The following is a 13,250-nucleotide window of genomic DNA, read 5'->3' as shown; positions in this document are numbered from 1 at the left end:
AATTACATTTTTTGCATTGCACTCTCCCTTTTCTCATAAAGCAGTGGTAACTGGAGTTGTAGGGAAGAAGAAAGAGGGAATTTGTTCTAGCTTTTTTGCTCTTTTTTCCTCAAACTTTCAACCATCAACAACGAAGTGTTAGGCTTTAGCACAACTTAAACGCACACCTTCATTAGAGGAGATTGCTTGGTGAGATTGTTATGTCCTTAGAGTTTTGTCATCCCGTAATCTGTATACTCTCTGATAAAAGTCAGGCTCTCCAACTGAACCATTTTATGTAGCATAAAAAAAATCCCTCATGAAACTAGCTGCTTGAACCGACCTCTACTTATCCCATGATTGTATCAATTCTGAGACTAATCTGATTAGTTATGCCAACTAGTTTTTCTTCAACATGAGGGACAAATAGAGTTTCAGACAACCTAGTGACCTAGCTATTGAAGGGCATATTAATGAACTGAAGTTCTTTTTTCCATCAGGGAGAGAGAGATGTGAAAGCAAGGTTTCCTTTTGCTGCATGAATAGTGTAACTGAACCAAAATGAAGATGTGAGCCTCAAGGCTATTTACAGAGTCAGGAAAATTGAGGCTAATTAACTTCAGACATATAGTCAAAGATAAAGCACATTGCACATATCCAAATCGGTCTCCTTAGTTTGTTGTAGATGCATATTGAGGTTATTCTAAGTGTGATTTTGATGAGAGAAAAGTCACTCAGTAATCCCACTAATTCTCAGTGCCTTAAAGTACAAAGCTGTGCCCAAATGCAATGGAAATGTTTAAAGATTTTTGTCATTTTTAATAAGAAACAAACTTGTATTTGTTTGTCAAAAATATGATTAATAATTCTTAGCAAAGTTGTTGGTAATTTTCTGATTGCTTTATTACTTGTTACCTGATAAATTTGCACTAATTAATAAATTAACAGGCATGTTAACTCAGTTCCATAGGGGACTCCAGATCTTAAGATCATACACAACTTTGGTATTTCACTCATAATAACAGTGATAAACAGTCATTGTCTCCAAGGCAGTAATATGAGGGTAGCAGTTTAATAAATGTATCGAAATGTGATTCTCTGTGTTCAACACAAAAATCCATGTTCATGTTGTGTTGGAAAGGAGCTAATTTTTCTCAGGACAGTGTTGAGCTCATAAGTATTTTAATACCAGCTGCTGTAAAGTAGTTACAAAGAAATATAATTCCTCTTAGTAGCAGCTCCTCCTCAGTGGTCTTTTCTTACGCACACCAGGACTTCACCACCTCTGTGACTAACATTCATCACTTGATTCATTTCCAAAATCCTAAGGGCTAAATCCCAAAATGGATTTAGGTGCCTGTCTATCTACTTCTTTTGGCCTTGAACATGACATAAAGGAACACATGATCAGGTGGAATAATTTTAAGCTTTCCTATGGATTTGAGTCAGCACACTATTAAGCTTGTTAATTAATTTATTAATGATCTAGTTCTCCCCAAAGATTTACTGAGGGATAAAGCAATCAGAAGGCCATCAACAACTTTCGTAAGAGATAATTAACCACTGCTGAAAAAAACCCAAAATACGAGTTAATCCCAGATCACAACCAGAGGCTCAATAGAGCTGTAGTGCAGAACTGAAATGTGAGCAGGCTGTGATACTGACGCACAGAGGCTCCAGTACAGATGCAGCAACACTCCATTTTGCAACCCTTCAGTGAGACATCCCTCTATCTTGCCGAATCAAAAAAGTTAGGAACAGGAGAGTTTGGCATGTAATGGAGGTCTTCACAGGTAATAGCACTCTCAGCAGGAAGCTAGCACATTAGGAAGCTGTGGAAGGGAGTAAAGGCAAGTATCAAAGCACAGACTTCTGTGTTTCTAACTTCTCTGTGACAGACTGAAGAGAGACCTGACCTAGAGTTGTGTCTCAGTCCAGTCTAAAACTCCAGAGTTTTAGATTCCTTTGTGACCCTAGATCAGATGCACCTCTCCTCACTAGGTGCCTAGCTGAGTGGCACTGTCCCTTTCAGTGGACAGTGTTGTCATCCTTAGGGGATTTAAGTGTCCAAGCAGTACTGTGAATCTTACTTCAAGAATAAATATGCTCTAAAAGCAGAATTCCTCTCTCTCCAGAAATCAGATGTCTAAACCAGGGAGGAAAATACATCTGGGTACTCTAATACTGTAATGGGGACTTGAGTTCATGCTTCGTGCTAAATGGTGTGCCTGATTGACGCGTCACTGAGTTGTCAGTAACAAGCATATGGACAGACACTTTCTGAGCTTAGTGCTGAGCTAAGCTTAGCACTGTTGCTTTACTATGTCATTCTGTACAGGATTACAAGCTTAACAGCTAGCATAGCTACACTGCTCCTGACACACACATCACCTTCCACCATGCAGAGCATTTATCTCTTTGAGAATCTAGCCTAAAATACCCTGTGGATTTAGCCTATGTCCACTGAATTGAATATTCTATTTCTATATTATTGCTATATTCTTCAACTGCGTGAAAGTAAGTCTGTAGAAAAGCTATGCCATCCTAAGTGGTCCTTATTCAATTCATCACAAATTCCTCTTAAGAGAAATCCTTTCTGTTGTTCCTGAGATGGCCTCCTGCAGAACACTCAAACAAAGGCAATGCACCTGAACTGAACTATGTATGATCCCCAAACATGTTGATGCAATATGGAAGGAGATGACCCGCCCTTGCAAAGTTTAGAGCACACATCTGGAAGATTTTTGAGTTGTCTCAGCTTTTATAAGGACATTCAGTGCCATGCAAAACAGCATAAAGTCAATTCTTCTTTATGCATAGCTTTTAAAACCAATGATAGAAGGGCAGCCTTGCAAATGGGGATATAAATGATGCCAGGAAGTCAACTAACATATGGGTGGTGCATCACAGAAAGGAAGAAAGAGAAATAATTGGAAAAGATAAATAGATATGGTTTAGATAGAATAAATACAAAAATGTTGCTGGTGCCAAATTAAAAATAAATTCAGAGTTCTGAAATATAATACTCTTAAGAAAATTAAGTTATTGGAGACCTTTGTAAAAGACTTCAGGAAAATCTACATCAAGAAAGTAAAATAGTGCAGAAAAGATTTGAAGACATGGTACTGAATTAAAAGGGTTAATTGCTAATGCTGTAATGTGGAGAAATCTGTTCTGAATTTCTTGAACATTTTAATACTTAATAGTACATTGTTAAAGATCTGTTTGGAGATTTAACCCTGTGACCCTCAATTAGTCATTGAGATTTAGACAAGACATGCTGAGCAAAACTCTTTCAAGATTCATGTATCTGTTTACCCCAAAGGGCACATATACCAATAAGACACAAACTTATGACAAAGAAAACCCAGAGCATACCACTTGAATTGTTAAAAAGACTGAAGCTGCCAAAGGAGCTGTCTGTGCCTACTTAGACCATCTGAGGCCATGAGATCTGTGTATGCTTCACTGTATCAGGCATACTTGTTTGTGTGGTACACCAGACCTTTGTAATTTATGTCTAACCTTAGCGCAGTCTTTTCCATTGTTCCTGTTTTAACGAAATGCATAAACTTTGCTGGTGCTGATAAGAAATTTTTCAGCTTTTATTGTCTCTAATGTTACTCTAAGACTTCCTGTATGTCTTTGCCAATGATGTAGAAATGCACATTTAAATATAAGCTCTTGCCGTATTGTGTTCAACCTATTATGGAGACAATTTCACAGATTTATGGGTTTATAAGCTTATCAAATAGAAGAAGATGGAGGAGACAGGAAAAAAGAAGCCACTGTTTAAAAAAAGTTAACATGCTAAGAAATACTGAAGAAGTACTGAAGACAGGTGATGACACATCCCAGTTGATATTTTCTCCAATCTGGAAGATGCTCTCTAAATGTAAATGAGGTTCGTGCTGTCAAAAGAGTATTAATTATGAAACAAAAAACCTATAACCAAATACTCTACATATAAATAATCTCAAAAGTCTTCTGATTTATTTCTGTGGAATAGCTCTACAGCAATAGAGCACTGGTGGGTCACAAAAGCATGGTGGTACATGGACATGTAATAAATATTATTCCCTATCATATATCCAGTAAAGGGTTTAAGTATTGAGGTGTACTGTAGCATACACAAAGTTTCAAATGTTGACTGCAGCAGATTGATCTAAGATGTCTGGGAACCACATTCATTCCACTTCCAACAAGGTATAGATTTAACAAGCATTTAATGTTCCTTAGTAGATAGTTCTTCCAAAATTGGTTTCCTGTGCTTAGATTAATCTAACTCCCACTTAAGCTTTTTTTTTGGATCATTAAACCACGAGGATTGCTTTTCCCTGGTATTAAGTTCAACAGGAACTGCTTATGTGAGGCATTTCAGAGGATAAATCCACTAATTATGGCTTATTTTATAGAAAATTACTCAATTTATTAATAATGAGTGTAGCAAACAGTGCCTAGATTGTTAATTATTTAAAAAAAAAAACAGCAATCCTTAACACTTACTGTGAGGCAAAAAAAATAGAAACACATTTTTCCAGACTTCTATGCATTATTCTGGAATTCTGAGTGTTTGTGAAAAACCACTCAATTCCAAACTGACCAAGATGTTTTGTCTATTTAGGATTTTGTTATGGGTCTCTCAATTCTACTCCGAGGGACAGTACAGGAGAAACTGAACTGGGCTTTCAATTTGTATGATATAAATAAGGATGGATATATAACTAAAGAGGTAAGGTCTACTTTTTACACTAATCACTGAAACTAAAGTTGTATGTGTTAAGTTCTGCTTTCAGAGAAGAATGGCTTCATTGTCAAATTAGACATGTTAACAAATAATATATATTATTAAACTAGACATGCTAAAAATAATTTTCTCATTTTAAAGGCATATATAAAACTTGAAAAAGGAAAAACTCCACAGAAATTGTAAAAGGTCAGAATTCTTCAGATACAGAAATGTTTGGCTTCAACCTATGCCTGTGTATTTGCACATACAGTCACTAGAATAGTTTGGTAGGATATTTGGACAAAAAAGAATTAAGTATGTGGGCCATAATTGTTACTTATTTTATGAATCTACCTCTAGAAATTTTTACTTGTAACAGAATCTATATAAAAAGATTCCTACATCTTTTATTCTGCAATGATTCAAACACATACTGAAATTACAGTGGGACCAACTGAATGCTTTCATAAAAAGATATGGTTTTTTTCAAAACTGGGTCTTTATGTAAATATATATATATTACACTTATAATTTTACACTTTTAGAAAAACACTTCATGATTATTATAAAAGGGTGATCTATAGAATAATTTCTCAGCATATTGGCAAATGACTTGTTTTTATAATTATTCTTATAGTTTTCACAGGCCACTCTATTAACAAAATTCAAAGCTTTTAATATAAAAGGAGGACTCTTTGCATATATGCTGGTGTGTGCATGGGTGTTTCTATTTTCTGTAGAGAAAACTCAGTTATACAAAGCTGATGTGCTTTGACCATTCACTTGCTGTTACAGAACTTCTTTTCCTGTTTAGTTTTATTCACAAGACCTCAGGAGATTCTTCCCACAATCCATAAACTTGCAAATACTCTAAATCATTTAAAATCAAACTCATATATCTGCATCTATTTAACAAGTTTGTCTATGAAAGCTGAACTAAAATCCTAGAATTTCTAGGAACATAGTAGTTCCTTCCCAAAGCTATTCAGTCATAAAACAACAGGCACAATCTCAAAACTTTATTCTAAAACGTAAATCCTAAAAATCATTTATATGTTCTGAGTTAAAGCAGTGTCTACAACACACTGTACACTACACAGGCATTTTTTTTTTTTCTCTTAAGGAAATGCTTGATATCATGAAAGCAATATATGATATGATGGGGAAATGCACCTATCCTATTCTCAAGGAGGATGCGCCTAGACAACATGTGGAAACATTTTTCCAGGTGGGTCAGGTAACATAGGAGCCAAAAAGACTGCTCTGTTAGCAGGTATGGAAAGATTTCCATTGTAACCGTTTTGCATATCCTACCAATTTTGTAATCCTTTTTCTTTGTGGTTCCACCCCAAGTTTCTCAGTTCTACTCATTACACCTTGCTTTTTCAACAATAAGCTCCTTAAGCTTATTCTAGTATATCGCTTGCTACATCTTTACAGCATTTTGGCCTGTTTGTTCCTAGGCCAACATATAACTGAAACGAATAATAGAAATTACTTGTTTTACACAGGATTTCAGGAAGATAATAAACATACATTCTTATTCTTTCTGAACAGAAAATGGACAAGAACAAAGATGGAGTAGTTACCATAGATGAATTCATCGAGAGCTGCCAGAAAGTAAGTACCCAATAAGTACTGAATCTGTTGGCTAATGCTATCATAGCGCTACACAGATTTCTGGAGCGACACTGATGGTAATCCTAATACCAGAGACAGTATTTTCCCAAGGTAGAGTATGTATGTACACCATTACACAAAACCACTAAACAATGTAAATAAATTTGTGACCTGAATCTGTAAACGAGATGTTATATACAAGCTGTCATTGCTTATTAGACAACTGTGTCCACATCCCTTCTCTCTTGAACAGTGTTTTGTTTGTACTTGATAGGGGAAAAGTTTCTTCACAATCAGAACTGTGCTGGGGAACACATTCCTGTTAGAATTGGCATATAGTCACAGCAATAATAATAATATTGCTTGAAAATTTATCATCTATAATAGTGTTTCCTCAAAAAGCGAGTCATGACCTGCTGGAGGCCTTAAAAAGGGAGAGTGTAAGAAGCTTGCAAAGTGTTGGATGGCAGGAGTTAACAGCAGGCAACTTTCCTCAAGGCAAAAGAGTGAGAACTGATTGTGATTGTGATTATCAGTTCCACGTGTTTATGCTACCCAGGTGGCTGTGACTCTCTGTTTGATTTTAATCCACCAGCTCTTCTAACTGTGGCTGTTCTGTACATCCTTAGCAATGGGTATTGGGTGGTGTCTTCCCTGTCAGCAGTGCTCTATTGCATTGACCATGGTTCTAGCTTGTCAGTCTTGTTCAATAGGAATGAAAGGCATTTGCTCTGCTAAAGGTGAGTGATCATCAGAAACAGAGACAGATTAATTTCCCAGCTGAGGTCTGCAGAGTTCTGGAAGTTAAATGACAGATTAATCTGGATTTGACAGCAATTAAGGTGATGGGCTGAATGATTCATTTACGAAGAAAATTAGTACCTTCAGAAGGAATTGCCTGCTTTCCTTTTCCAACATGTGATTCACAGTTTCTCCTGTCTGTTAGATGATTTCTTATTTACCTCTTCTGAGTATTCAGACTACATGTGAGAGAGATGCTCTCTAAACTGCTGCATGACAGAGACACCGTTCTCATGGTGCAACTTACCTCACCTTCACTTGCTTTTAATATCAAACGTGGCAGTGTTTTTTGATACAAAAAGTATCTTGCTGCCTAAATTCTTGTCTTTCTACCTACTAAGACCTGTGCTTCTATTAAGACCTGAGCTGCAAAGTGTGTAATTCATGTTTATATCAAGATTTGGTTTCAGAAACGAGGTATGGGGTTAGGATTCAATCCAAGACCTTCAAGAAACTTGATTCAGGAGTTACCGTGGCTTCAGCCTGTTCAGCATTACATTTTTCACAAAGGACAGTAGTGGCTGCTTCCTTTTAAAACAGCTGTAGGAAAACCTTTTTTTAGTATCCTAATAGGACTGATGTAAAAAGGTAAGGTTCCTTTCTTTCCTCATCATGCAGTGAGTCACATCACTCCAGGAGCGAGGTGTCTCATCTTTCATGAGCATTTAACAATGCCAAAAGCAAAATTAAATGATCCTGTGATCCTTCCTGTAGTAAATTTACCTGTGTTTTAGACCTGTCACGCAATATTTTTATGTTTTCTGTATGTTCTGGTGTTATGGGAATAACAGTAGGTATCATTATTGCCCTTCATTCAGTATCTCTTTTCCAAGCTGTAAAGTACTCAATCTATTCAATTTTTCCTCCTAGGGAAACTTTAATCACCCTTGGCCCTCTCTCTAGACCACTGCTAGTTCTACTATTACCTTATGCTTACCAAAATCAGGACAGGGGCACAGCACACCTGCTGCTCCATAGGCTTTGACAGCTATGACCCTCTGTGACATCTATGAACCCTCCTTTGGCATTAAGGCTGATGTTTGAGCACATCTACTCAAAACCTTCCCTGCCAGTTTTCCTAAAAAAATGACTGTACCTCAGACCTTGGAATGGGAATGCCCATTGATGAATATGGCAGCTGGAGCTGCATCTGGTGCATGTGAAAATATGCTGAAGGCATACAGAGGGTATGATTGCCAGTTCTAGCTCAAGCTGTGAGACTAGAGTCAAAACAGTGCCAGGAGGCAAGCGCTGTAAGAAACCCTCAACCAAACTCTAAAGCTCAGATCTCATCCAGTCTGAACCTTAAAATGGACTAGAAGCTTGTTCTGCCAGGGAAAGGCTGCAAGAGTGTTCTATTTGAATGATATCTCAGGCACGAGTTGCCAGTCTCTGAGAACTGCCATTCCTCTATTTTGAGTTGGAAGCCAAATTAGTGGGTCTTAGAAGTACATCCGTTTTACTGGTGTTTTGTGAGAACTAAGGAAAGCGTGGCATGCTTACTTTAAGACTGAGAAGGAACACAACAGAGCGTATTTGTATACAGAGGCTCCACTTCAGGTTCCTGGGATAGGTTCCTGAGGGTTTTTTTGTAGCATCAAGAGCCTCTGGTGTGTTCTTAAACACTCATTGTACACACGTGTGCCTTTTTTAAAATCACCTCCTTGTGCTGAGTACTGGTTTGGCACACCTATCAATGTGGTAGCATTGTACAGCCTGAGGTATACAGTAAGTTCAAGATTCTTTATTCACAGTCCCAATGCAAAGAATGGCTGTCCATTCACACAGTGTTAAGCAGTTATGAGAGGAATTACAGAGTCTTCAGACTTTAAGTGTGGTCTTCTCTGGTCGTTGGGTGTAAGGACCTATCTTTGCCCATGATTAAGAGAGGACAGCAAAGGTGCTTCCCCTCATCCTCCCTCTATCTTGGATAGGGAATGTGTATGACCTGATTTCCCTGCCCTCCCTACCCCACATCCCACCCAGACTCCAGGAGTTTCCCTGCTCCCACAGGAGGAATGTACCATCCTGCCCTAGGTATGCTGGACTGAGTCCCAGAAAGCGGCTGCTGTCTGTCCTGCTTTGTGTAAGTCACCAAATAGCAGAGATAGGTCTTGGGAAATCGTAGCACAGCTAACTCAAGGGCTAGGTACCACCCAGTTCCTCACCTGCCTCCTTTCACTGCTTGATGCTGGTGGAAAATGGTCTGACTCAGGCATATCTACAGCAATACCATGAAGCACAGGACTAAGGCATGTATGGTGAGGTGAGGTGAACGTCAGGGTGAATGACTTAAAGGTCCTTCTGATAATGATAAAAAGGCTTCTGGGATAGATACTTTCTGCAGGAGTAAGTAACCCACTCCATACACAATGCTGATGGTCTGGGTTAGCCTGAAAACAACAAAGGAGCCATCTCAAACCAGTAAGAAAACCTTCAAAGTTGGCTTGAAGTTAGGTCAGCTCTGGCAAAGCTTGTTCATTCATGTTTTGTGCTTCATATGGACTATGCTTCATATGCACTAACACCTCCTAATGCCTTGAGTTAGGAATCATTAAACAGAGTTAGGAATCTATTACAAAAAATTGTTTAGAAAAATGCACTGAAAAAAGGGACAAAGGAGAAAGATACACTTGCCAAAGGATTCTAATGCAAGCATCTGCTTTTTTTTTTTTTCTTTTTTGAAGATGGAAAAAAAAGCTACTAAAAGTCACCATGTTCCAAATATTATGACAAGCCTGTATTTTCTTGTGAAGACTCTTCCCATTTGACTGACTAAAGGAGGGGCATTGGAAATCTTATGTATAGAAACAGCAAACTTCAGAAATATGGAGCTGATTTTAGAAAGCTACTAGTTTCATTAGCGATGATACATATATTATAAAATTGGTAGGAAGTGTCAAAACACTTTCTAAATTAAGAGCATGTTGTTTGCTTTGCACATTTGCTGAGCTTAGTTGCCAATGTATATACAAAAACATTTGTAAATAATTACATGACAAATGATTCCAGTTAAACCAGACTTTAACCTTACATTAATCAGATAGTATGATGATATTTCAAAACAATGCAGTGGGAAAAAGTTAGTTTATTTTAATTCTCAGTAATTTAATATAGTAAATTTCCTATACAAACTTTTTAAGCATTAATCTATGTAACATATTTTTTTGAAATTACACATCATTGCTTTCATAAGTTAGTTTATCAGCACAAAATAGTGTGCAGATCACTTCTTACAGCAACATCGCTTGAGATGACATACGGAATCAAAGATGAAAAATGCCACTGTGCATGTTTCATAACATAAATTAAGAAAATTACTCAGACTTGTCATTTTCTACAAAGCAAATCACCCACTAGACTGAACAGTGAATAATTTAACTGGAAATTTATACTGAACATCTGTTATTGGAACATTAATGTACAGAAGGCCCACATATCTATTGGTAGCTGAGAATACAATGAGATAACCTTTCTAAGAAGTGGGTTTTTTTATGCACCTTTTTCATTCACTTCCTAAAATACTCTATCAAATTTAGTCTTTTTATTCACTAGAATGATTATCTCTCAAGAAAGTACTAAAGGGTATGCATTCAGATCAAAAAAGAGGATCATTACAGTGGAGACCAGTAAATGCTAAGAGCATGTAATATACTCTTGTATTGTATGTATATTGTACTGTGCAACCAACTGTTGATCCAGAAGTGCCACTAAATACGGGCTACTACAAGTAAACTCTTTCTTCTATACATTGAAAGGTAAATCTTACAAAAAAAAAAAAAATTTCCTGACTGCTGTGGTTAGGAGTTATTTACTGATAAAAACTGGAGTAGAGTGATGTACTAGTAAGCATTATGCAGAACTTGGAAGTCAAAGGTTTTATTACCTGTGTAATGCAAAGCAATCAGAAGGCAAAAGTAACATTGGAAAGCTGTCAACATCTTTTTGTGTGAACACATAGAAGATGTGAGCTGAGGAGTCAAAGAGTGTTGTGGTGATATTTGAGGAACTGACTGACTCTGGTTCATGCAAAGACGCACACATTTTAGGGACATCCCTAGCTATGCAATAGGATGCCCCAGAATTGCAAAAAGGCTCCTGTGTACAATACACTGGACTAGCAATTTCATGTATGGATTCACACTTCAGATACAACAACTACTCCTTCAGAATTTGTTGTCTATATGTATTTTGTTATACTGGATATAAACTTCCAGATATTGCAGACTTAATTTTCTTAACATGCTTTCTTGACAGAATAGTTCTGGTTTAATTAATATATACAAAAACCTATTTAAGTGTAGCTTTATTAGCAGCCTTTTTCTACTGACAATTTCTCCAAACAACCTTAAAAATAATGTTCTTAACTAAAATACAGTTAGTTCTACCCAATTTTACTATAGATATTGCCCAGCTGCATTTGTAATGGTGTATGATTTTTGTTTTTTTGTTGTTTTTTTTTTACAGGATGAGAATATAATGCGATCCATGCAGCTCTTTGAAAATGTGATTTAATGAAGACATTAGGTCTACAACTAATGGACAAATATGAGCTATTCTGCAACATTATCTAAAAGATGGATTTCCCACTTTATCATAAATAAAATTACTCAGCTTTACACTGAGACATGTATTATGCAAATAAATTTTTTATTATAAACTTTTCCCAACAAAAAACTTTCTAAATTATACAATTTAGCACTTCAACAGTTGCAACTTAGTTAACAAGATTATTCTGAAAAGTCAGGTTTTTACTTCAAACCCAAACAAAATAAGACCTGACATTATGCAGCTTTATTATCATTCCAACCCCTAGATAAAATAGATACTATCACAAGGAGATTAAATAAATTCTCTTAGTTTTGCTACTTATTTGTACTGGATTAAGCTCCAGGTGTTTGAGTGTATTTCTTAAATCTTAGCTTCTAATTTATAGAGGTATTACCCTGTATTTTGTTTTCACATTTGTATGGTGTAGTCCTCATTTTTTGAATAATACTTTGAGTTAAAGTGCTATAATCAATGTGCAATGCACAACTTGCTACAATTGCCTTTAACCTTTGACTTGCTTTTCTCTTAAAAAAAAAAAAAAAAAGCCCCAAACCTAACAAAATAGATAACTTGAGAGGAAGAACTGTTATAGAACAAAAAAATAAATTGCTTATAGGTAGATATACTCCCTAACAAATACGAGTAAGCTTCTATCAATCACACTTACCTAGTAAATCTGCATTTAATTTATCATTACATGAGTATCAGGAGTCCTACATACTGTATTTCTAATTCTTCTTGGACGTGTCTGCAAAGTTCTTTGCTTAAAATTAAGGATCTTCTGACTTTTCATGAGGAAACCTTAACTGGATCCTAACACCGTTTTCACAAGTACATGTCTTTCGGCCTTTAATGAAGAAAAAGGCATGAACTTCTGAAACTTCCATCCCACTTCAGTGCTCAGAATGAGTATCACTATGTAGTAACCTCTACTAATAATGACTGCTAGACAAGCTAACATCTGTTTCAGCTTTTTGTAATATCTTTAATTATGAGACAGAATCAGAAAAAAAAATTGGAAACCTCAGCTGTATATCATCTATATGTGATAAATGCATTACATTTTTTTAGGATCATTTCTTCATTAAGATTGGAGCTACCTGAATTCTGAACCTAGAAGGATTTTTCTAAAAAAACTATGTACCTAAAAACATAATATTGCCCCCCCATCCATGTAATTTTTAAGATATATTGTCCACAGATTTTATTCCAATACTTTGAAATAGGTGAAATGCTATCAGAGATAGGCCAATCTTCATTGTCACATTGCTGCAGAAAATGTGAAAGGGGATTAATGAAGTAGAAAGAATGTTGCAAGCATTTTTTTGCAAAAATAAATCAGGTATCTATTCTGGTGTAGAGATGGGATGTTAGAAGCATGTTGAAGGCTGCTCTGCTATCACCAGTGTAGGATAAGAGTAGTACAATACATGTACACCTGAAATCTGCTGTAGTGTGTTTGTGTAAACTAAATGTGCACATTTTGTAAAAAAAAGTAATAAAGTAAACATGAAGAAAAACAAGCAGCATGGTTGATTTTTTTAGTTATTAAACAAATAATTGTAATTCT

General features: G+C 36.3%; 1 protein-coding gene across 13 annotated transcripts in view; it reads left to right on the top strand.

The window, feature by feature from the left end:
* KCNIP4 (potassium voltage-gated channel interacting protein 4) overlaps positions 1–13,203 on the top strand; it is a 442,570-nt gene extending 429,367 nt beyond the window's left edge. For all 13 annotated transcript variants that reach the window (XM_074865888.1, XM_074865890.1, XM_074865891.1 and 10 more), the window contains 4 exons: positions 4,604–4,711; positions 5,832–5,936; positions 6,266–6,328; positions 11,597–13,203. In XM_074865888.1, coding sequence (XP_074721989.1) covers positions 4,604–4,711; positions 5,832–5,936; positions 6,266–6,328; positions 11,597–11,644 — 324 coding nt within the window. In that variant the 3' untranslated portion in view covers positions 11,645–13,203. The remainder of the gene's footprint in view (positions 1–4,603; positions 4,712–5,831; positions 5,937–6,265; positions 6,329–11,596) is intronic.
* Positions 13,204–13,250: the final 47 nt, after the last annotated feature.

The sequence above is a fragment of the Strix uralensis genome, chromosome 4 (assembly GCF_047716275.1).
Source record: "Strix uralensis isolate ZFMK-TIS-50842 chromosome 4, bStrUra1, whole genome shotgun sequence".
NCBI lineage: Eukaryota > Metazoa > Chordata > Aves > Strigiformes > Strigidae > Strix > Strix uralensis.
The sequence above is the reverse complement of the archived record's forward strand: the minus strand, read 5'-3'. Positions and strand labels throughout refer to the sequence as shown.